This window comes from Dermacentor andersoni, chromosome 10 (assembly GCF_023375885.2).
Source record: "Dermacentor andersoni chromosome 10, qqDerAnde1_hic_scaffold, whole genome shotgun sequence".
In the NCBI taxonomy this organism is placed as follows: Eukaryota; Metazoa; Arthropoda; class Arachnida; order Ixodida; family Ixodidae; genus Dermacentor; species Dermacentor andersoni.
Window position 1 is genome coordinate 14,230,577 of NC_092823.1, and position 24,385 is coordinate 14,254,961.

Sequence of the window (24,385 nt, forward strand, 5' to 3'; positions counted from 1 at the left end):
CCCCAACAAACAGCTTTAAGGATTACCGAAGGTTAATTGAGGGCGATGCAACGGTCTCTGGAAAGAAGGATGGTGGGTGTAGCGTCACGGGGGGATCGGAATAGAGCAGATTGGGGGGGTGTGAGAACAAACTCTAGTTATTGACACCAAAGTTTAAACCAAGAAAAGCAAATGGGCATGCGCAGGGCATGCAATGTGGGGGGAAGATAACCGATGGTCATTAAGGGTTACAGACTGAGAGGAGGGAAGCATAGCAGGGGGTGGCAGAAAGTTGGGAGGGCAGATTGGATTAGGGACTACATGGCGACAATCAGCACGTGACCGGGGTACTTGGAGGATCATGGGAGATGCCTTTGCCCTGCAGTAGGCGTAGCCAGGATGATGATGTTGATGATGAAAAGGTAGCAACAGGTCTTCGTAACATACAGGTTAGAAAGATGAGGCACCTTTGAACCCTTGAATATATTTCGCCACACTTGGGCATACGACAAGTTTGTTTTCGAGGCGCTCGGTCCCACTGCTGCGAAAATGTGCACACAAAGGCTGCACGGTGGTTGCCAGAAATCGGGCACTCTATTTTTCTTTCATAGGGAATCTTTCTTCCGCTTTTGCAGCGGATTTCGGTGGGACGAGCTTGCGTGAGCGCGGTGGTTTACGGATACAAGCGATAGTGAACTCCAAAGTGCAGTGTTGGCTTTGAGTGGGATTCATATTGATCGCAAACCCCACGGCTAATCCTACCCCCATCCCCCCAAGTGGCTCTTTACAGGAGACAATCGTTCAGAGACATCGGATAAATAGGAATTCTGGTTCTTTTTCTTGCTTTCATTTATTTTTCTCGAAGGCCATAACTAGAAATTTGCTGGAGCGGCTGTCCCATTTGCGACGCAGCAAGTGCGACGCTACACACAGATGGAGTGGCAGTTTAATTACTCTCGTGGTCCGCGAACCGGCATCGTTGCGTATAGTATAGGAATGGTGCGCGTCAAGTCAGTGCTCGCTTCGAGCTTGTGCTCTTCATTTTGATTGAATGAAGTCTCACCTAAGTGAGCGGGGACCGATCCCGGAGGTAGTGTAATACCGGGCCGACCTGCGGCGGAGGTGAAGCAGGCTTCAAGCACTCCGCCAACTTCCAAAAATAGGTTTAATATCGTGGGTCCATATAGAACCCGTATCAGATATTAAGCTGATAAGAACAGACTTTTTTATTATGCTAGTTACAGTACATCAAAAATATGTGTCACAAAACCAAGGAAGAAACGGATAAAACGAGTATAATCTAAAAACGCAAACAAATGACTAAATACAACTAGTTAGTGGTGTTAGTAATAAAAGGCTAAAACTGTAAAAGGTGTATAACATGGCAAAAGGCGCTTCTCTAAAAACAGTAAGATCGTTTAAGAGGTGCCTATGTGGGCTCTAAAAATCTTTGTAGAGGCGCTAATGGTATCGCTGATGCACAGGCGTTTAAGTGTCCGTAGGTATTGCCTACTGCACAGCCTGCGCATCACGCGATCATTCCCCTGATCCCAGGTGCCGAGGCAGCCGACGACGACCGCGTCCACCGTCGCGCCTTAGAACCGCCGGAGGAGATGACGCTGTACAGGGGCGTACTTCTCCTCCTTACCCTTCCGGGCGTCCTGGAACGCCTGCAGCCTGTTCTCGAAAGGGCAGCAGACGTCCAGGATCAGTGCCTCCTCTCCACGGGCCAGTACCAGGTCGGGCTTGAGTGATGTGGTGCCCACGACCTGGTTCTCTGCGATGACTGTAAACCTCCCCAAGGCAGCCTTTTTATTCTGGCGACGATGGTGTTATGACGCTCCGTCATGGCCCGGCTCTGCCGCATGCAATGGCATAGTACATGCGGCAGTGTCTCCTCCCCATACCCGCAGCGCCTGCATCTTTTGTCGGCTGCGGGTGCCCAGAGTCTTGTGGCATTGAGGGGGAGGAGGTTTAACCGGGCTCGATGCACGAAACGCCAGTCGGTGAAGCGGGTGTAGCGGCCGGACCTCATAAAGTGGGAATTTGCCGGGTCGGCCGCCACACACACCATCGCCTTGCCTTGGTTCGGTTTGTCATGTAGAGCTCTGTCCCTTTCGGTGGAGAGGAGCGCCCGGATGGTCTTGACCAGCTTGTGGCGGTTCCTTGCTGACACAGAGGCCTCTCCGCAGTTGATGCGGGCCCCATGCTCCAAGAGCTCCCAGGCGACGGAGAGGCGACGGGAGGCTTTCCGGGCCTCCGTCCACACAGACTGGACCTGTGTGGACGTTTGTCGCAAGTCGCCCTCCGTCTCGCCTGAGAGGTAGGCCTCCATGTCCTCGGTGTTCGCAGGTCGTCTTAGCCGCCTTGACACGACGCCCTCTAGGTCCCCTGCTGCACGCTCCCTGACTTCCACGTCGCTCGACGTCAGTAGCTTGAAGGCCCCATCCACCCGGCAGATGTCGCTGAGCTCCGCCGCAAGTGGGATCCCTGCACTGCCAGCCTGAGAGCTTCCGTACAAGTATTCATTGGAAGCTCTGGCTGGCACGTACAGGGTCTTCTTGATGAGCGGGCGGAGCTCCTCGTCTAGGCGTTGCCACTCTCCTTTGCTGGCAAGGCCCACCCACATGGCAAAGTTGAAGGCTGGATACAGAAAGGTTTTTATGGCATCCAGCCTTTGCCATGGGGCGAGCATGGAGGAGAGTAGCTTTCTGCCTAGGTGGATGGCCTCGTCGACCGTCGTCTCGTCCGGTGGCACCCTGAACCTCACTGGACGGCCCAAGAACTTGTGCCCCTCAAAGTCGCCAAGCGCCGGAATCGGGTCGCCACCCACGGTGAAGGAGGTGGGCCGTGTACCCACGGGGTGGCGACCAGACAGGTGTATAGATCGGCACTTGGCGGCGTTCAGTCGCAGCCCAAGCCGGGCCGACAGGGCAGTCACACGGTCCAAGCGGCTCTGCAGGGTGGTGGGATCCGCGGCCAGCAGCGTCAGATCATCGGCGTAGGCAAGGATGTTGTGCTGCCTATCGCCTCCCTGTACTGCACGGATGACCGGGTCCCCCACCAGGTTGAAAGGCAGGCCGCTCAGAGGACAGCCCTGTCTCAGCCCGGCTCCGATGGTGATTGGCTCCGTAATGTCGCGCGGTAGAGGTCTTCAACGATGGTAGCAAAGGCCTCCCCCACGCCGGCGCCGCGGACAGCGTCGACGAGGGCCTGATGGGCGACCGAGCCGAAGGCGTTGGCAAAATCGAGGAACCCCACGCACAGCTCCCCACCTCCTGTCCCGGCATCATCCAGGCAGCACGAAGTTGTGTTCAAACACTCCATCGTGCCGCAGGAAGCCCTTCTGACACCTGGACAGTACCGCATGGTCGCCCAACCACCTCTGCAGCCGGGTGGTGAGACACCCGGCATACAGTTTGGCAATCGTGCGGCCAAGGGCAATGGGTCGCCAGTTTGTGGGGTCCTCGCGGTCGCCCTTCTTGTGAATTAGGATTGTCCTCGTCGACTTCCAGCTCAGGGGCGTGCGGCGGTATTGGAGGCATACGTTGTATACCGCCGCCAGGAACCTGCCCTCAGGGTCCACCTGCCTCCAGTGGTGGTACGTGAGGCGGTCCTCTCCTGGAGCTGTACTCTCGCATTTACGGAGCTTGGCTGCGACTTCTTCCGGTGAAAAGGGGCACAAGTCTAGTTCTTCGGTGGCCGGAAATCTTGACCGCAGGATGCTGGTATCCACGGTTGTTGGTGACCAGAGGTTTGAGTAGTGGTCTTGTAGTGCATGGGGGTCAATAGGACAGAGCTGCGACGGGCCTTCAGTGATCAGCCGCACTGCCCGGCGCCGGTTCCTTCTGTAAAGTGTTTGGATCTGCTGGGGGTTGTCGGGGTTCACCTCGCGCTTCCGTGGTTGGCGCGAGTCCCCGACTGGCAGCCGCAGATGTTTGGTTGCGGCTGCAATGGCACGGTCGAGGATGTTTTCAAACCGTGCCCACTCCCCAGCAGACTCAGGCAACCGGCTCAATGCCCGCAGCTCTGCCGTCTCGTCTTCTAAGCCCCATGCACTGTCCTCTGGCCGCGTGGTACCAGCATGATCTTCCTGGGTCCCGAAGTCATGGGTGCTTCCGTCATGGTCCTGCGACTCTGCCCTGCCTGGGGAGAGCTCCTGCATGGCCGCCGGCTCGTGAGCCTCGAAGGCTGGTGCTCCCGGGCTGCCTCGGTTGGACAGCAGCGATGGTGTTGGAGAAGGAGTGGCCGAGGCCGCGGTCCGCCCTGATTGGGTTGGCGTCCGCTGAGAGGGTGCCTCGGCCATCTCGCCATCGCTGCTTTGTCCGGGTGTTCCTCGAGACGCCACAGGAGACGGCTCCTGGTCGGCGGCCTGCTCGGTGGCCACTGCTGGTGTTTCTGGAGGGTTCTCAGCGGGACCCTCGGTGCTGTCCTGCTCTGTTGGGGGGGTGCCGTCGTTGTCCTACTCCGACGCACCAGAGGCAGCACCTGCGGCGAGATCACGCCTGGCTGCTAGTGCCGCCTCCCTCCTGTGCCACTGTTCGTGGTTGCTCAAGCCCCTCCTTGTGTGGCAGGGCTGCAGGGGGGGCGGTCGAGTCGGCTGCAGCCAGGCAGGCGTGGGAGGCTGGTTTCAGCCCCAGTGTCTCGCCGCAGATACTGCACACGTTGATGGTGCGCCGCATTCTGGCACCGTGCTCGAGTTCGAGGTGCCACTGGAGGGACTGCCGCCGCGCTGTCCATTTGGCCGGGGCGTAGGCAGCTCGGCAGCCCTCCTCGCAGCACCGGACCGTGTGGGGCACGGGAAAGAACACCGTGAGGGTGCCATCCTTACGTGCCGGCTGGCGTTCCCGCCCAGGGGTGTTAGGGTCGCCATCGTCCTCGTTGTGGTCATGGGCCATGCGGCCGTGGCCCGCAGGATCCGTTGGATGGCCTTGCCTTCCAGACCCGGCGGCTCTGCTTAAAGGAGGCCAGGTCCGAAGGCTAGGGGGCCACTAGGAGTGTCAGCGAGGAGGCCAGGCCCATGATGGACGATGGCGAGGGCGGGGGCCAGCCGGTTGTGCCCCAGCACCGTGCCAGTCCAGACGGCAGGACCAACAGGCACCCCGCAGGTAGCAGCACCGGGTTCCAGGCAGTGGTCAGGCCGAGCAGGGCAGGAGTCTCCGATAGGCAGCAGGCAGTGCCAGGCAGAGGCAGGACCAGGAAACAGGGCCGGTGTGGGTCGTCCAGGGGCCACCAGGTGGCAGCAGGGTGGTCTGTCCTGGAGGCAGTGCAGCAGGGAGCCGTGGGCCTAGAAAGATGGGGCTGGGTCAGGGGAAATACACTGCTATAACCGGGCAGGTGTCCGGGCGCCTCTACAAAGATAAGTGTAGTAAAGGCCGGGCAAGCCAGCTGCATGTACTACACACAGAAAATTTTATTAACATGTGACTTCCATGTGAATTACCTATGTACATCGTTCTAGTGTACATCACAATGAAAACAACAGCATAAAACAAAACAAACCAAAATCAACATGATGGTATATACAATGAACACTTGATCATGATATTTACATGAAGTTCTTCTCCCTGCAAGGTTAATTAACATATTCCTTTGCGACCAATCGCTCTATACACCTTCCTCGGACAGAAATTCATATACAGCACGCAAAATGAGTCATGGAATTGTCGATACACGGGTAGTCCAATATTTACACCAGTCCCTCTTGGGGGTTGTTACATGAACACAAGCAATTCAAGTGTTCTGTATTCAATTTCCCAAACAAGACCGAACTCGTCTTCTGTTCAGTTCGTATTCTACTCCCCCCCCCCTGTATGATAATCATCTACATTATGTTAGCGCGACTGAAATTTCACTCCTACCTTGGAGAGGAATGGAAGGCTAGGAGGGGACAGGGAGACATATTTTTAGAAGTGGCTCATGGGAGCTACGATCTTCTCGTCTTTGACCTTCCAAAATCGAGTGTGCCACTTTCTAAGGAAGTGATCCACTCCTTTTCTCGCGAGTCCCTTTGATAATATATTTTTTTATCCACATACGGGTGTTCAGTACTGGGTATACAGCTTTTTGTGGTCTTCTCCTCAGTTCCGCAAGTCATCGCCTTTTCCATATACAAAACATGAGGATTAGTGATAATAGTTTCTCGAAGCCGGATTTGTTGATCTCATGTTGCAGCAGTCTACATCTGAATGTATTACTTGCCACTCTCCATACCGCTTTGGCTGGCCCGCACTCCTTGAGGGCATGCTTTTGCGATTGTGGTTTGGCGCAGTTGGGACAGTGATCTGTCTCAGTTATCCTGAGATGTTTCAGCCGTGATTTTGTAGGTAGCACTTCCATCTTCTTTTCCATTCAAAATCCCGTATTTCCCCCGGTAAGTCTGTTTTTGCCCACCATTTCCATTTTGCCGTTGTGCTTTTCTTCACTTCGTCTAGTTCAAGCTCTAATGATGCCATTGCCGCATTTACTTCGGCTGGCTTGACTTCCGTTATTGGAGTGACTGGGCAGAGTTCCTCGATTGCCTTGCACGTGTGGACTGCGTCTTTGTGAAATTCCAGTGGCCTTTCTGCGCGCGGACCATACCATTTTTCTGGAGCCACGAAGCGGCCCAGCATGCTCAGCCAATAGTGCATGGCCGTAATTCCCACATATTGTTCGCTGTTGATCAGCGTTCCTAGTGTCTTGGCCGCTAGGATTCTGGCTGTCTGAGACACATTCGGTATGGCTAGGCCCCCTCGCGATTTAGGTAGCCTCATAATTCTTCGGGGTAAAGGTGCGGTGTTCTTTTGCTACAGGTACACACTTCTGAGAGATTCTAGTTTTTTGCCACTAATCTGGGCATTCGTGCAACTCTTTCAACATAGAAAGCAGGTGCGCACAGCTTGGATTTGATTATCTCAGCTTTCTCTACCAGACTGAGTTCCGGGGGTGTTGTCTCGTCCGCCACTTTCCGCGCTTTGCTGAGGGGTTCTATCCAGCTTTTTGCCGATACATCTCCTGATTCAAACCAGACTCCGAGCACTTTTACTGCCTCCAAAAATTGTAGTTCGGATAGTTCTTGTTCATTGAAGGAACCGAATCGAAGTGCTTTGCTCTTTTTCTCATTTATTTTTGCTCCTGAGAGACTGGTGTATTCATTAAAAATGTGTAGCACCGTTCTGTAACTGTCTTCGTGTCTTATGAAAAGGCATATATCATCCGCAAACGCAGATATTTTCACTTCAATGTTTCCTGGCAATGGGAAGCCCCTAATCCTTTTTTCTTCGTTTATTTTCCGCAACAAGGGGTCTAACGCTATGACAAACAAGCTGGGCGATAAGGCACAGCCCTGGCGCACCCCCTTGTTGATACTAAAGTGTTTGGTTACCTTGTTGTTAATTAAGATTTCGCTTTGAGAATCACGGTATAGAGTTCTTATAATCTCGATGAATTCTTGTGGAAAGCCGAAAGCATTCATTACACTAATCATATATTCCTGTCTCATGTTGTCGAATGCTTTCTCTTGATCAATAGTTACAAATGCGCCTTTGTACTGTTTCGCTTTTGCATAAGCAAAAATATCGCGGGTAAGGGTCAAGGCTGCAAAAATAGACCTGCCCGGAGTCGCTGCTGCTTGAAATTCAGATATTATTGTGGGCGTTATTCTGCCTAGTCTGCTTGTTAGTATTGACGTAGCGATCTTATAATCCGAGTTTAGCAACGTCACTGGGCGCCAGGCGTTGACATCAAGTGTGTCAGCGTTGGCTTTAAGAAGGAGGACGATTCTGCCTTGTGTGAAGGATGCGGGTTTACTGTTGTTCTTGATTACATCGTTCAATGTTTTTACTAGTCGTTCTCCAATTTCCGGAAAGAACGCGTGATAAAAGCCGGTCAGGATACCGTCCGGCCCTGGGGCGGATTCTTTGTTCATTTTACAGATTTCGCGAAAGGCTTCCTCTTTCGTGATTGGTGCGTAAAGGTGACATCTGTCTTCGTCCTTTATCTGCGGGAGTTGTGGTAACCATTTGGGTGTGGTAGGTACGGGTTGACCGTCTTTTTCATGCATGATTTCTTGAAAATGATCTATAAAGATCTTTTCTATTGCTGTCTGTTCTGTTATCGTATCTCCCTTTTTGGATCGTATTTGCCTGATGTTGTTCTTAACCATCGTGTGGCTTGCTTCACGCTTAATGCTTCCATCATTTATTGACTGTTGTCCTTGGTATCCCATAGGCTGGCTTGCTCCATGTGTTATTTCTTTTATGTTCTCGCGGTATCTGGCGCGAAGGTCCATTAAATATTCTTGCATACAATAAGTCAGATCGCCCCCTCTTTCAATTATTCGAATCCTTCGAGATATCTCATTTCGTTTTCCAGTGAGTTTCTTTATTCTTGCTTTTCCTGCTTCCATTAGTATTCCCTTCCACTGTTCTTTCAAGTCGTCCCACTCTATGTCCTCTGGAGTAGTTTCCATGCATCGGACGAGTTTCTGTTTGATGGTCAGGCGTGTTTCTTGGTCCCGTAAGAGATTTACGTCCATTTTCCACCTATTCGGTGAAGTCTCTAGTCCACTCTGTACCTTTATCTTGAAGCTAAGGGGTCTATGGTCACTGAAAGATTTGAGTCCTTCTGGGCCGTTGATGATTTGGATTTCTAAAACATCGGAGATCAAATCCGTTGAAAAATATGCCCTATCGAGTCGTAAATTTGTTGTCCCACAGGAGCGTGTACGACCAAACGTGTTGCCATGCGCTACTATCCAGGCATCTGACATGTTGTGGTATGACATGAGTTTACGTAGCTCCCTTGCGTGGTGGTTGGGTTTCCCCTGTCCTGGTCCCCTGATGTCGCGAAAGGCGTCTAGGACACAGTTGAAGTCTCCCACCACCGCGCAAGGTGACTTAGTGGGTATGTAATCCCAAAGGTCTTTAAAAAATCGTTGGTTAGATTCCTAGATACCGGTGCATAAACATTGATTATTTTTATTTTCTGGTTCCCTATGTACATGTCCAGGCATATGATTCGGCCCTTCATGTCCTAGGTGCAAAAGGTTCTATTGCTAAAGCGACCGGACACAAAAACGATTCCTGTTCCGCATGATTTGGAACATGTAAGTGAAAAGAAGGCGTCAACTCCGTTCTGTCGACGAAAAGATGCTACATCTTGGGGTGTGCGTATATTAGTTTCCTGTAAAAATAGGATGTCTATACCCTTTTCTCGGGCGAAAGTATTTAGTTGTCTCTGTTTTTCGGGGTTACGAAGTCCTCTAACATTGAACTTCGCACAATGGAGACATTCCATTGACAAAAGAATAAGAAAAGGTGTCCTGTAGAAGGTGGGAGGCGCCGAAGGGCATTTGTGTTTTGTGTCTGTTTTAGTTTTGGTCTGGTTTCTCTTAATGCTCATTGCCACACCCTTACTTTTGTATTTTTGCGCTTGCTCCGTCGCAGCTTCCCATTACTGTTGCGTTTAGTGCCGCCGATCTTATCTACTGTGAATGACCGCGTGTGCGGCTTCGTCCCTTTCATATCGCCGCGGCCTGCTTTGCATTTTTTTTTTTTGTGTGTGTAGGCCGGCTTACAGGGCCGCGCCCTCTTCACCCTTCTCGCCCTGTACAGACAATTCCATGTCGTTTTCCGAGGAATCTGCTCTTTCAGTCGCCGGTGAAATTTTCCTCGGTTTTTTAAATGTCGATATTTTAGAATCGCCCTCGCTACTTGAACTCCTCCCCTTTCTTCCGCCTTTGCGTATTCGGGCTCTCGCTTTGTTTTTCGTGTTCTTGCTCTTGACTTTTGTTTTTCCGCGATGATCTGGAACGCTGTCTCTGTCCTTTTGTTAGAGGAGTGTTGGTAGGCGTATTTTTCGTGTCTTGGCTGCTCTGATGGTGCGAGGGTTCTTTGTTCGCCGGCGTTTGCATGCCTGCTGTCGACTCAGCTCGCAGGGGGGGGGGGGGGGTGGAGGCATATCTAGATGCTCTTCCATGCCTGGCACGCGATAACGCCCACTACTCACGATCGGCTGCTCCTCCAAGTTCTTTTTCTTTTGCACATTTAGTCCGGAAGTTTGTTTTGCGTGCGAATGTTTTAAACTCTGTGTTTTGGAATTGGGTTCTGGTGCTTGGGGAACCGGTTTTGACGCAGGGCTTTCGTTTTTTTTTCCTTGGTCTTAAGCTGCGTTCGTTTCATTATCAGTGGTTGTCGCACTATCGCTTGTCTACCCTGAGGAGCTGGTTGGAGTTGGCTCTGCGGTTGTTTTTTCCTCTGTCGATTCGACTGGACTGGACGACACGCTCATTTCAGTACTTGTTATTCCCGGTGTTTCCTGGCCACTGTTATCGCTTTGCGCGTCGCTATTCCAATAATCCCGTCGAGGGGTTGGAGGCTTTGCTTCACGAGGTTGTAACACCTGTAATCCAGAAGAGTTTGGCAGTGCTGGGAAATCTTTATCTGATGAAGTGCCGCGTGCTGACGCTGCGTCCGCCTTTGGGAGGGCCCACACCGCCCCCGCGTACGATTTCCCGTAGGCTCTGCTTCGAAAGCATACTCTCATGCCATGGTGGCCCCCGCACTTTCTACATTGCTCGTCGCATTCCGCGTCGTTGTGCCCGAAGGCGCCACATCTCTTACAGAACGGGGCTGTACATGCATTCGCCATGTGGGAGCCGTCCCCACAGCGCGCGCACACGCGGCGCACGCGCAGGAGCTTCAACAAAAAAAAAAACAATTTTCCCTTAATGGGGTCTCACAGCTGGTCTCAGGGCCGGGGGGGCGTTGCCATGCTGCTGCTGGCTTGGCTCCTCCGAAACTCGTGACGGAACTAGGTTCCACTGGTGTCGTACAGCTGGCGCTGGGCGCCGCTGTACCCTGGTATTCGGCGAGCTCAGCAGATGGCGCTGGCTACGCTATGGGCAGGGGGTTGGCCGGCGGCACGACAGGGGGCGCTTGCATAGGTACTGGCTCCCGTGATCATAGGCCGCTCGGCAGGCGTTCAGGAGGCCCACCGGGTTGCTCTGCTGCTCAGCAGATGGCGCTCGGGCAGGCGGGCGGGCGAGCGGGTTGCTCCTGGTCGGCAGACGCTGGTAGACTCCTGGAGGTCCGCCGTGGTCCCGACGTGACCTCCGGGGTGACGGTGTCGACTCTGGAAGAAGTCTTCTCGGCCCGGGGCAGCAATCTTAGCCAAAAGGCCGAGAAGCGATGTCCTTCACTTCACTTCATTGTACTACTGCATTGTGGGCGCCCTACCGACATTGGTAACCTCAGCGACAGCGTGGGCAATATTATAAAATTCAGCCTGTCTAGAGACTCTATGCTCCCTATCTCACGGATGAACTCGCGACGCCTCAGTCTTTCGCTGTTAACGAAACGCTGTCGCGTAGAAACGAGACCCGAGTGCAAGCTTGCTTGTAACGCGAAACCAACGAAGGCAACCTCGTAGAAAACGGAACAGGCGAGCGGAAAACACGCGCAAGGGGAATGCTTACTTCCGTCTGAATGCGACCGCTCAAGGTGACCTTCTTTGAGGGCTTCGTTTCAAGCCCGTGCGCAATTGTAATATACTGCGCCCATTTCCTTCATTTCTTTTCATTTACCGCAAGGCCCACTGAAAATTTTGATACGGCACAGGCCGGGACGGATCGCAACGTGTCGAATCGACCGCTAGAATTAGGTAGCATGCCCCATGTACGAAGACGAGCAACATAGAAGTGAATGAAAAAATAAATATAGAAAACGCTGCACACTCCTTCCAACCGGAAACATAGAGGGGAGAAAGATCGCCATCTGAAACACAGGCATTGTAAAAAAAAAAGTGTTACCTCATCATCTTTACCATTACCCTGTGTGTGTATGTATGTATGCATGTATATGTGTGTGTGTGTGTGTGTGTATATATATATATATATATATAATACAAGGAAAAGTTCCGTAGGTCCGGTGCATAGGTAGTTGAAGAAACGGAGCACACTTACGAATATTGCATCTTTAATGGTTTAACGTTTCGGCCGTGGCACGGCCTTCGTCAGAATATTCTGACGAAGGCCGTGCCACGGCCGAAACGTTAAACCATTAAAGATGCAATATTCGTAAGTGTGCTCCGTTTCTTCAACTATATATATATATATATATATATATATATATATATATATATATATACACATGCACACATGCTAGCAAGCATAGCTTAAACGCACCTGGAAAGCTCAGCCTTGCACAAGAACCACCCCCTTTCGCAAACCCCTTTGAAAATGTAAACGAGAAACACGAGTACAGCGAGGTCGTTCGAATCTGGCGCGAAAACGCATTGGCGCCATCTGTGTACCGAACTAGGAAAACCTGCGGACTTTGCCACACAGGAATAAAGGTAGATGGCGCGAGTGAACGCTCCATTGCATACTAAGAACGAGAGCCAGTGAATAATGGCACAAACGTCTTGGGAAGAGAGAAAAAAAAACACGCAAAGGTTGTTGGCTTGTGCAAGCATTCTATGTTACAGCGAGTAAAGAGCATAGCATCTTCTACAAGAGCAGCTACAAAAGGAAGAAGAACGTGAGAGAGGGAGAGACACAGGCGTATTTCTTTGGAATGCAGAGCATGCAGCACACACTATAAAGTGCCAAAGAGACGGGGAAACCAGATGGCGCGAAGGTGTATGTCCTCAAAGCTTGAAAGCAATTTCTAAATTACAACTTGTGCCGAAGTCCACCTACTCTCACCAGGTTGCTCCCGCCTCCAGTTGCATTGGAAGTAAAATTACAGTCGCCTCAAAGGCACAGAGAGAGAGAGAGAGAAAATAAGTACACTTGCTTCGCGCAGCTGCAGCCGTTCAAATTTTACAGCAAGAGCACTCCCGAAAGCACAAAGTCCGCTGCCGCCTGGGCGCAATGCGCTCGCTTCAGTAAATTGCCGTGCTGGCCTTGGCAACCAAGAGGTGTCGTGTGGCAGACTGCTGCATTGTAGCACACCGGAAACCGTGCAGACGTCAGCGATCGCCTCGACATCGCTGCGAGCGCTCGAAGAGACAAAGTCCCAAACCACGTCTGCCGGGGCGGTGCGAGCGCGACGCCTTTGACGCAACTTTTGCGTACAAGCCGCCGCACGGCCACGACGGAGCCGGTGTCACCCTGCAGAGGGCTGCACTATAGCACGCCGGGAACCGGCAAAGAACCGCGCAGACGTCGTCGTTGGCCGCGGCGTTGCCGCGAGCACGCGTAGAGACCAAGTCCGAAAGGACGTCAGCCGGGGCGTCGAGCACGCCGCCCGCACTGTTCGCACTCGTTCTCGGAAATGGCGAAGGGGACGCGCTAGCGTGCCTCGAATCGATAGGCCGGGGGCCCCGTAGGGGGACAGAAAGGCGATTGTTCAGGAAACCGTACTGGCCATTGGCGAGAAGTTGCCGTTCGCGCATGCGGTGAACGCGCTGCGCTTTCACGACTTCGGCATTGTGCTGAAGACGTAAGCTTTCAATCTTGCTCGCGGCGTTACGAGGCGCCACGATTTTCGCAAAACGCTCGTCGAAAGTGGCACGAGTACGGGCCCATGGAGGTCTGGGTACTTATCGCTGCTATTATATGGGGGTCCCAGAGAGCAGTCGCCCCCAAACGACCTGAGTGTTTGATATGCGGCGGGCTTCGTGCCCGTCAAGCGTGTCCCCGGTATCGCTCCCGTGGATCCCACAGCTGACGTCTGCAGCCTCATCCGCTTGATGCGTTAGGGGCTGGTTGTCGGACGACGCTTTTTCCACGAAATCGAAGTGTGTTCCGCATCGTCCTCAGACGAGTCAAATACGAAAGCGCCGAAGGCGCGGGCGTGACTCGTCGCCTAGCGGCTTTGCCGTCTCGGCTACGTTGCAAGTGTCGGTCGGTCTACCAGTGCTGCGGGCTCGAGAGAAACCGCAAGACGCGATCGAGTCGACACAATCGGTCTATCGAGAATGTTGCGTGCTTCTTGCCGCGTGGCGATACCCGGCCCTGCGGGGAGGGCGCCGTAGCGAGCTCGAACGCCGTCGTCTCGGACTGTGCAAAGTGCTACCCTTTGCGAGAACGAAGCGTGTTGGGGCGCCTGAAGGTGGCCTCGGCATCGCAAAAACGGCGTCCGGCCTGCTTGAAAGGCTGGACGCGCAGTTGAACGATTGCCTGGTTGATCCTGCCAGTAATCATACGCTTGTCTCAAAGATTAAGCCATGCATGTCTAAGTACATGCCGAAATAAGGCGAAACCACGAATGGCTCATTAAATCAGGTATGGTTCCTTAGATCGCTTCTTCCTACTTGGATAACTCTGGCGATTCTAGAGCTAATACATGCAGTGAGCCTGAAGCCCTTTGGGCGACGGGTGCTTTTATTAGACCAAGATCGATCGGGTTTCGGCCCGTATTGTGTGGTGACTCTGGATAACTTTGTGCTGATCGCATGGCCACGAGCCGGCGACGTTTCTTTCAAGTGTCTGCCTTATCAACTTTCGATGGTAGGTTACTTGCTTACCATGGTTGTTACGGGTAACGGAGAATCAGGGTTCGATTCCGGAGAGGGAGCCTGAGAAACGGCTACCACATCCAAGGAAGGCAGCAGGCGCGCAAATTACCCACTCCCGGCACGGGGAGGTAGTGACGAAAAATAACAATACGGGACTCTTTTGAGGCCCCGTAATTGAAATGAGTACACTCTAAATCCTTTAACGAGGATCAATTGGAGGGCAAGTCTGGTACCAGCAGCTGCGGTAATTCCAGCTCCAATAGCGTATACTAAAGCTCCTGCGGTTAAAAAGCTCGTAGTTGGATCTCAGTTCCAGACGAGTCGTGCATCTACCCGATGCGACGGCTCGGACGGAACATCATGCCGGTCCTTTCTTGGTGCACTTCATTGTGTGCCTCGAGAAGGCCGGTGCTTTTACTTTGAAAAAATTAGAGTGCTCAACGCAGGCGAGTCGCCTGAATAAACTTGCATGGAATAATAGAACAAGACCTCGTTTCTGTTCTGTTGGTTTTTGGAATACGAGTTAATGATTAAGAGGGACAGACGGGGGCATTCGTATTGCGGCGCTAGAGGTGAAATTCTTGGACCGTCGCAAGACGAACTACTGCGAAAACATTTGCCAAGAATATTTTCTTTGATCAAGAACGAAAGTCAGAGGTTCGAAGGCGATCAGATACCGCCCTAGTTCTGACCATAAACGATGCCAACCAGCGATTCGCCTGAGTTCGGCGGGCAGCTTCCGGGAAACCAAAGTGTTTGGGTTTCGGCGGAAGTATGGTTGCAAAGCTGAAACTTAAAGGAATTGACGGAAGGACACCACCAGGAGTTGTGCCTGCGGCTTAATTTGACTCAACACGGGAAAACTTACCCGGCCCGGACACTGGGAGGATTGACAGATTGAGAGCTCTTTCTTGATTCGGTGGATGGTGGTGCATGGCCGTTCTTAGTTGGTGGAGCGATTTGTCTGGTTAATTCCGATAACGAACGAGACTCTAGCCTATTAAATAGGTGCGGGGTTCCCAACACCTTACAACCTTCTTACAGGGACAAGCGGCTCCTAGCCGCACGAAACAGAGCAATAACAGGTCTGTGATGCCCTTAGATGTCCGGGGCTGCACGCGCGCTACACTGAAGGAAGCATCGTGTCTTTATCCCTGTCTCAAAAGACTGGGTAACCCATGGAACTTCTTTCGTGATTGGGATAGGGGCTTGCAATTGTTCCCCTTGAACGAGGAATTCCCAGTAAGCGCGAGTCATAAGCTCGCGTTGATTACGTCCCTGCTCTTTGTACACACCGCCCGTCGCTACTACCGATTGCATGATTTAGTGAGGTCTTCGGACCGATGTCCGGCGCGGCCTTTCGGTTGCGCCGGTCTGTTGGAAAGATGACCAAACTTGATCATTTAGAGGAAGTAAAAGTCGTAACAAGGTTTCCGTAGGTGAACCTGCGGAAGGATCATTACCGGATTGTGAAGGGTGGCGAGCGCCATTGTTTCTACCCCGTGTGGGTGAAGCAGCTCGCTGCGCCCGACGCGTTCCGCCGCTGGCCCCGCTTGGACGTGGGGACGGCTATACGCGAACATGCCGGGGACTGCCTGAATTTTGAGGGGCGCCCCGTGCCAAATTTGTTGCGCCCAGTGGACACCGGCTGCAACCTTGGACGGTTGGCTTGGCCGCGCCCGCGGGTAGAAACGGCGCAACGCACACTGGGTGGGCTTTCTGTCCGCTTCGGCGCTCTTGCGCGGAATGGAGTAAGACGACCCGACTTGCTGCTTTGCCCAGTACGAGGGGAACGGCGAAGCGTGCGTTCGGTCAAGGAACTGACGGTCGAGAGCTAATTTCGCTGCCGCTTAGTAAACACGGAACCGTGGTGCGAGCGCTCTCCCGTCCTCCGCGGCAAACGCTGCCGAGTCTGAAAAGGCTGGCGGCTGCCGGTCGCTTCCTGCGGCGAGTATGGAGTAACGACCCGACTTTGTTGCCGCCCAAGTACTAAAGGAACGGTGTGGCGCTCGGTCGGTCATGGAACTGTCGGTATGAGGGTGCGGCTGCCAAGTACGGAAGGAACCGTGGCCTAAAGAGCTCTCCCGTCCTCCACGGCAAATGCCACCGACTCCGAAAGGGCCGGAGGCTGCTGGTGGGCTCCTGCTCGTGACGCGCGAGGTGTCGAGATCGCGGTTTAATGCGACGACGTCTGCAGGCTATTCGCCCGCCGCCGAGGGAAAGGCGGCGTTACTGCGAAGTACCGAAGGAAACGCGGCTTTGCTACGTCGGAAGCGTTCTGCGGTTAGCGGACTTGTGCGCTTTGGGAAGGCGCCGCACGTCGAAAGAGGAAGTACGGACAGACGTGGGACTGTAGTCCCGGATTCGAACGCACTTGCGGCCAGGCCCTTGCTGGCTTCGTCTTCCGCCTCAAGTAGACTAGTTGTGGCTCCGGCGCAGGGAGCCGTCCCTGGCACTGGCCGAGTGGTTTTGGAGAGCTGCGCGAGTACGCGCGCCGGGCTCTTGTCTTTCGTCTCAAGTAGGCTGTTGGATCAACAGCGGTTATGCTGCGGCGATCTGCCGATGCGAAAGTGTGTGTGTGTTTGAGGCCCTTCAATGAACCTACTGCTGACTGAAGCGAAGCACGTCGATGGGGGTGAAACCCTGCCCGTGGCCGTGTAGCCGTTAAACACTCCACAGCGGCTTAGCCCTACTCATGGCTCTGTCGCTTTTTGCAATTTTTCTCGGAGCGATGTGAACGTGCGCACGAGACACACGGCTCCGGTGGATGGTTGGGAGGTAAAACCGGCTTCGAGTGCGCGCAAACGGCGTACGGTACCTCGAGGGCAAGCGAGGAAGGCGTGGGCGCAAAACACACGCGCGAGTAGCAGGAGTGGAGTGCCATTAGGCTTTCAGCTGCTGAGACGCGGCCGCCGAAAGAGCGAGACGGGAGGAGCGCACGCCCAAAGGCGCTCTTCGAAACCACACACAGGGAGACGCCACGTGCCTAAAATTGTACTGTACTGAATTGAACAAACTATTTTTCACGACTCTAAGCGGTGGATCACTCGGTTCTCGGGTCGATGAAAAACGCAGCCAGCTGCGAGACTTGGTGCGAATTGCAGGACACACTGAGCACTGATTCTTTGAACGCACATTGCGCCCTTGGGTCTTCCCTTGGCTTCTTCTGTCTGAGGGTCAGATCACATATCAAGAGAGCCTTCGGCGCACAGGGAACGTGCGTCCGTCGACTCGTTTTGACCGCGTCGGCATCATGGACAGTACGTTGAGCGCTAAAGCCACGCGCCAGCGGCCTCACGAGAGGGAGACGGTGGCAAACCGTTATGCCAAATCTTCGAAAAGACGGAAACGAGGCATTACTACTGCAGTGTGACGATTGCGCGCCTCTAGCAAGACCGCCGCAGGATGGAGTCGGATACCTGCAGGGAAAGAGCGGTCCAAGCGCGAGGCGCGAACGTCTGTTGCCATGTAGCGCGCACGTTTGCGAGAGAGTCGGAAGCGCACGCTTGCGTGCACGGAAAACGTGGGAATGAAACGCCGGCCGATTACCGCGCCTTGCGCAAAGCCAGCGCGATCGCAAGTTGCGTTGTTTGCCTTCGAAGTACGTCGAGCTCCAGAGCTGGTCGCTTGTTCACGTCACCGCGGCTGTGTGGGCGCCCTTCCGGGCTTCGTCGCAGGAATGGGAATCGGCAGATTCTTGCGAGGAGCGGGGAGGAGAAGGGTGGCCCCCGAAAGCGGTTCGACGTGACAGCGCCGTCTGCGAGCGAGAAGAGTCACGGGACGGCGGAGAATTGCCGCGAAACGGAAAATGTCTCCTTCGAGAGCGTGGGTGCCCCGTTGGCGGAGCTGAAGCGTTCCGTCGTAATCCGCCGTCGGTAAAAGTACTTCACAGTCTCTGTCCCCTAAAGACTGGGCCACTCCAGTTGGGGCAGGGGCGACCCTACACGAGACGATGCCTCCCGCCAGGTTTTAGTCGCCCGTGTGGTGCCCGCTGAAGCGGCGCGCTGCTAAGGCGATCTTTGCCTCGGCTTCAGACACGGTCGCTTACCACGTAACTGCTCGTGTGCCGCACGCACGCAGGCGGTTCACCGCCTGCCAGACTCGTCTATAAGTAGCTCCGTGTTGGGCGAAAGACGTGGTAGGGCGTCGTACTCGGTTGGCGCTGGGTTTTCAAACGTGTCGAGTCCTTTTCGGCATACCGCTCGTATGACGCACGCGCGCAGGCGTTGTGCCGCCTGCCAGCCTCGTCCGTGAGGACGTGGCAGGGCGTCGTACGCGGTCGTCCTGGAATGGGCGAAAGCGATGTATCCGTTGTCGACCTCAGATCAGGCGAGACAACCCGCTGAATTTAGGCATATCACTAAGCGGAGGAAAAGAAACCAACAGGGATTCCCCGAGTAGCTGCGAGCGAAACGGGACCGAGCAAAGCACCGAATCCCCCGTCCTTGCAGGCGGTCGGGAAATGTGGTGTATGGGAGGCGACGTTCTCGGGTGTTTGCGATGGTGCAAGTCCCCCTGACAGGGGCTTGTCCCAGAGTGGGTTCCAGGCCCGTCTCCGCCGTTGCGCGCCCGGGATGAAGCCTCCCGTGAGTCGGGTTGCTTGAGAGTGCAGCCCTAAGTGGGTGGTAAACTCCATCTAAGGCTAAATACGACCGAGAGACCGATAGTTCACAAGTACCGTGAGGGAAAGTTGAAAAGAACTTTGAAGAGAGAGTTCAAGAGTACGTGAAACCGCTTAGAGTAAAACGGGTGGGCCCTCGAAGCTCGAAAGCGGTGGGATTCAGTCTCCGGAAGACCGCGGAGCCGGCGGCGTCGGGTAAACGGCCCCCTTCGGGGGGCTGTTCCGGCTGCTGGCACGCAGACGCGGTCTCCAGGGTGCGCACTTGTCACCGCCGGTAGAACGCGGCGACGGACGCGGGTCAATGGGAAAAGTACGACTTCGAGTCCAGCTATGGAGGTGACCTGCCCGTCCCTTCGGGGACGGCACGCGGGAGTTATACCTCGCCGTGCACGAGAAGTTCGTCACCCCGTCCAGGCTCCATGGGCTTCTCCCGGCTGTCGGGAGGCCCGAACGATGACGCCCTCCGGAAACGGAGCGGAGAACCCGCTGGGCAAGCTTGTCGTCTCCTGTCGTCCGGGTTGGTCCCGTGGCGGCGGGTTGGCCGGCGAGAAGCCGCTGCGAGCGGGGCAATTCTCCCGCGGAGGCGCTATCGTGGTTTGCGGCGACTAGGTCGGTAACCCAACCGACCCGTCTTGAAACACGGACCAAGGAGTCTAACATGTGCGCGGGTCAATGGGTCTCTCGAAACCATATGGCGCAATGAAACGTGAAGGCCCCTTGCGGGCTGCGTTGCGATCCCGGACTGCACAGGGGTCCGAAAAAGGGAGCAGCAACGGCCCGTCCCAGGCGCTCACTCGTCGCCGGAGCGGAGCGAGAGCGCACACGTTGGCACCTGAAAGATGGTGAACTATGCCCGGGCAGGACGAGGCCAGAGGAAGCTCTGGTGGAGGTCCGAAGCGATTCTGACGTGCAAATCGATCGTCCGACCTGGGTATAGGGGCGAAAGACCAATCGAACCATCTAAAAGCTGGTTCCCTCCGAAGTTTCCCTCAGGATCGCTGGCGCTCGATGGGAGAGCAGTCACACCTGGTAAAGCGAATGATTAGAGGCATTGGGGTCGAAACGTCCTCAACCTATTCTCAAACTTTCAATGGGTGTACGGGAGGCCTTCTGGGTTGAGGCCTCCCGCTGCGATGAGAGTGCCAAGTGGGCCACTTTTGGTAAGCAGAACTGGCGCTGTGGGATGAACCCTACGCCGGGGTAAGGCGCCCGAGTCGGGACGCTCATGAGAACCCATGAAGGGTGTTGGTTGCTTAAGACAGCAGGACGGTGGCCATGGAAGTCGGAATCCGCTAAGGAATCCGACGAGTAGGAGGGCCGCAGCGGTGGGCGTTGAAGGTGCCGGGCGTGAGCCCGCCTGGAGCCGCCGCTGGTGCAGATCTTGGTGGTAGTAGCAAATACTCAAGTGAGAACGTTGAGGACTGAAGTAGAGAAGGGTTCCATGTGAACAGCAGTTAAACATGGGTCAGTCGGTCCTTAGGGAAAGGAGAAATCCTTTCAGAAGCGGGCGCGTTTGTGCAGCTCAGTCTGTGAATCGGAGACGCCCCGCTGCAACCAAAAGGGAATCAGGTTAACAGTCCCGAACCCGGCTACGGAGATCGGTCCTTCGGGACCCAGTGCGGCAACGCAAACCAGCTCGCAGACGCCGATGGGAGCCCCGGGAAGAGTTTTCTTTTCTCTGTAAGGAGATCGAGTCCCTGTAATGGGTTCACCCCGAGATAGGGACGGTGGCTCCGTAGAGCAGTGCGGCTCTTGCGCTGTGCGGTGCACTCCTGTCGGCCCTTGAAAATCCGAGTGAGGGAGTGTGATTTTCGTGCCGGACCGTACCCACATCCGCAGCAGGTCTCCAAGGTGAACAGCCTCTAGTCGATAGACCAATGTAGCTAAGGGAAGTCGGCAAAACGGATCCGTAACCTTGGGAAAAGGATTGGCTCTGAGGGCTGAGCCGGTCGGGCTGGGGTCCAGAAGCAGGAACGGCACTGTACCGGGACTGGGCGAGGCTCGCCGCCGTAAAAAGCGGTGCGGCTGAGCCCAGACCAGCGTCGGGACCTTCCTGTGGAAAGCCACAGCTGTGCATTTTCCGTGGGCTTCGCGCCTGAGGTTCTTGCTTCGGCCGGCAGAAAACAGCCAACTCAGAACTGGCACGGACCGGGGGAATCCGACTGTCTAATTAAAACAAAGCATTGCGAGGGCCGTTGACGGTGCTGACGCAATGTGATTTCTGCCCAGTGCTCTGAATGTCAACGTGAAGAAATTCAAAAAAGCGCGGGTAAACGGCGGGAGTAACTATGACTATCTTGTTACTCCGAACAAGCTGTGGCGAGCTGTGGCGCAGTGTGGCGTTGTACTACACCTTCGCAAGCTCTGCCGGAGGCTTGTGGCGAGCTTCTGTAACCCATTGCCTGGGGGCAAGGTGCTGATCAACGCACACACGAATGTAGTCGGATGAATCTTAGTACAACCGGCATACATCCAAGGATGGCTTACCACCGTGTTCACCGGGTAAATCCCAGGTTAACTCTAACCATGTCAAAATGGCTGGGGGCTTTGGCACGCCCTTGTAATCCAGCTACATGGAGGCCTTGGCATGGATTCGCGTCCTTGTGTGAGAGTTCATAAACCGTGCTGTTAGGGCTGGGGGTAGGTTGCGCACCCCTGTCATCCAGCTCACAGGAGGCCACAGCGCGGAAGTCGGGATTTCTCGTACGTCGGTCTCCGACAAACATTCATGATCCAGAGGTGCCTGAACGATGCGGACGGTTGCGCGTCCGTGTAATCCATCTTGGGTGGAGTCGCGGCCTCTGGACATGAGCTCTCCCACCTCCACGTGGTGCGTCACGGGCAACGTGCGGGTGGCTTCGGATGCCCGCACGGCTAAGAGGGGGAGCTCGTGCTGCGAGCCTGGAGTCGGAGGGCTGCAGCAGCAGGGGGGGCAATAAAAGCGGAACCATTAACGTAATAGCGCCCAGCGAATGCGCGTGGATCGTCTACCCCCCCTGCAATCCCGGTGCAGGGGATGTGCCATGGTAGCAGAACTGGACATCTCTGCGTGAGCGGTGGAGGATGGTCCTACGTTTGGTGACAGGGGAGCCGTCCGAAATCGCCAGTGGTAGCAAGATCATACTGCTACTGCGATTGGAGTTAGGGGCGGTTGCATGGTACTGTGGCTGCGCCCGAACAATCGGGTCAGCTTAACCCATGGGAAACGGCGACGTCGGGACGTATGCCCCATGCCTGACCCGGGGGGCGTCCCTGCGCTCTATGCGGCCAATCCAACGCCTGAAAGCAGACTGTGAAAATGGTGAACCCTGCACCGAGGTGACGAGGGGCTGCCGGATTAACGACCAGGACACTGGTTTTTTGAATAGTGTGTCTATTCTGTTGAGGCCTGGACAATTCTAGGCCCAACTAAGTACAGGATTCTTTCCTGGTACAAACAGGTCACCGGTAGCCCGGCTATCCCACCTCGACCATCATGGGGTGGAAACTAGAAGGAATAGCCAAATGCCTCGTCATCTAATTAGTGACGCGCATGAATGGATTAACGAGATTCCCACTATCTAGCGAAACCACAGCCAAGGGAACGGGCTTGGCAAAATCAGCGGGGAAAGAAGACCCTGTTGAGCTTGACTCTAGTCTGACTCTGTGAAGAGACATGAGAGGTGTAGAGTAAATTTTCTACCTCTTTCTTCTTACAAACGTGAGCACCGAGTGCTCCAAGCTGGCGTAACCAGCTGACTTGGTAGAAAACTTTTCTTCAGCTGTCGTCGTTTCTCCCCTTCCATCAGAGATGGGACGCCATAGACGTTGCACTTGGAGAATAGACTTTATGTACAGAACATTTACATTGACAGCTATTTACAGTGGGTCTGACGTGTCAACTCGACATAGTCGATAGTGCGTAGCACCGTTCGTACGTCAAGACCCTTGGGTTACACTGGGACCGGCGCCTTAACTCGGCAGAGCCGAAAGTGCAGAGCACCTGTCCTGCGCCCGGAACCACCGTGAGAGGTCGGGAGCCAGGTTTTAACCCTTCAGTTGCTCCTCCCGAATCCCCTCACGGCAAATCACGACACCCCAATGACCTGATTGGGTCAACTGGGCTGTCACTCATTGGACACTCTCTTTCTCACCCTCTCTCTGCGTTCCTCGGAACATTCAGAGAGATAGAGGGAGAGAAAGGAACCACCAGACACAAATAAACAAATAACATCCCAACCGTTTCGTCTCCGCGACATATATGGAAAAGCCTCCCGACACTTTGACGAACACTTACGGGAAACGACCATCTGCGTCGCCCCATCCTCGCACCTTAATTAAAACCATCGCGCACTGCGTGCCGCAAAGGGCACCCCTGCCGAAGTGCACCCGCCGATTCACCATGCCGTCTTGTGCATGGTTCGTCTCCTTCGGCGGGCCCGTAAAGCTAAGTGCACAGATGGATTTGTCTCGGGTGCCGGCCTGCCTTTCAAGAGACCGCGCGTCGGGTCACCGATCCCCCTGGCTTTAAGCTGCCCCTTTGTACCCCGGGCATGGCCATTGACGCCCTAACGACGCTTTGCCCGTGGTCCGTCCCAGCAGGGCGCCCCCGTCCGCGCTTCCGGGCCAAAAGGGCCCCCAACGTCACACCCTTTCCTACGTTTCACGACCGCACGCGCGACAGGTTAAGATGTCCCGAGGTGTCGGCGCGGGCTATACCTGCCGCCAAAGAGCGCCCCCCGACTCATTACCGAAGCGCCCGGCTGGTTTCACTCTCGGCGAAGCCCGAAAATGGCGACCTCCCACAATCCTGGGGCGAAACTACCTCTCCGCGTCCATGTCGTTTGTCAACATCCTTTACATGTAGCATAAGTGGGAGGTCACGGGATACGGCCTCGTTTCGGCGGGGTCCTCGTGGCCGACAGTGAAATACCACTACTCTCATCGCTTCTTTACTTACTCGGTAGAGCGCGAAGCGGACCATTGAGTTGTCCACGCTTCTAGCGCCAAGCGATGGGCCCCCGGTCTCCCTTCGGGGCGGTGCCGGTCGGGCCTGCGCGACCTGTTCCGAGGACAGTGTCAGGCGGGGAGTTTGACTGGGTGGGCCGCGCCCGGCACAAGGACCGCCGCTCGTTGTCTCGGCAGAGCCGGCAGGGGCCAAAGCCCCGCCCTACTCGGCCAGGGGCCGGCTCATCCAGAGGACAGTGTCACGATCGGTCCCCCGGCAGACGGCCACGCGCACGCGCGCGAAACAACCCGAAGGCGGCCAAAAACGAATAGCAAAAGTGGGCGATCCGTCACGAAGGTCGCACTGGCACCCGCGAGCCGCCCCGCACGACGCACGGTGTCCCGCCCCGGCGC

At 54.8% G+C, this 24,385-nt stretch overlaps 1 protein-coding gene and 3 non-coding genes across 4 annotated transcripts; 2 read left to right on the forward strand and 2 right to left on the reverse strand.

The window, feature by feature from the left end:
- Positions 1-1,047: 1,047 nt before the first annotated feature.
- On the reverse strand, positions 1,048-1,237 carry LOC140213828 (U2 spliceosomal RNA). The gene has a single exon (XR_011890810.1). It is a non-coding gene; the product is annotated as a U2 spliceosomal RNA (small nuclear RNA).
- Positions 1,238-1,634: 397 nt separating this feature from the next.
- On the reverse strand, positions 1,635-2,674 carry LOC140213770 (uncharacterized). The gene has a single exon (XM_072285095.1). The coding sequence runs from the start codon at positions 2,672-2,674 to the stop codon at positions 1,688-1,690; it is 987 nt and encodes a 328-aa protein (XP_072141196.1). The 3' UTR covers positions 1,635-1,687.
- An 11,409-nt stretch (positions 2,675-14,083) lies between these two features.
- On the forward strand, positions 14,084-15,886 carry LOC140213849 (small subunit ribosomal RNA). Its single transcript, XR_011890831.1, has one exon. It is a non-coding gene; the product is annotated as a small subunit ribosomal RNA (ribosomal RNA).
- Positions 15,887-17,451: 1,565 nt separating this feature from the next.
- Positions 17,452-17,604, forward strand: LOC140213871 (5.8S ribosomal RNA). Its single transcript, XR_011890860.1, has one exon. It is a non-coding gene; the product is annotated as a 5.8S ribosomal RNA (ribosomal RNA).
- The last annotated feature ends 6,781 nt before the right edge of the window (positions 17,605-24,385 follow it).

Bases quoted from the DNA above. Each gene is read 5' to 3' on its own strand.
- LOC140213770 (XM_072285095.1), bottom strand. From the start codon at position 2,674: ATGCTCGCCCCATGGCAAAGGCTGGATGCCATAAAAACCTTTCTGTAT.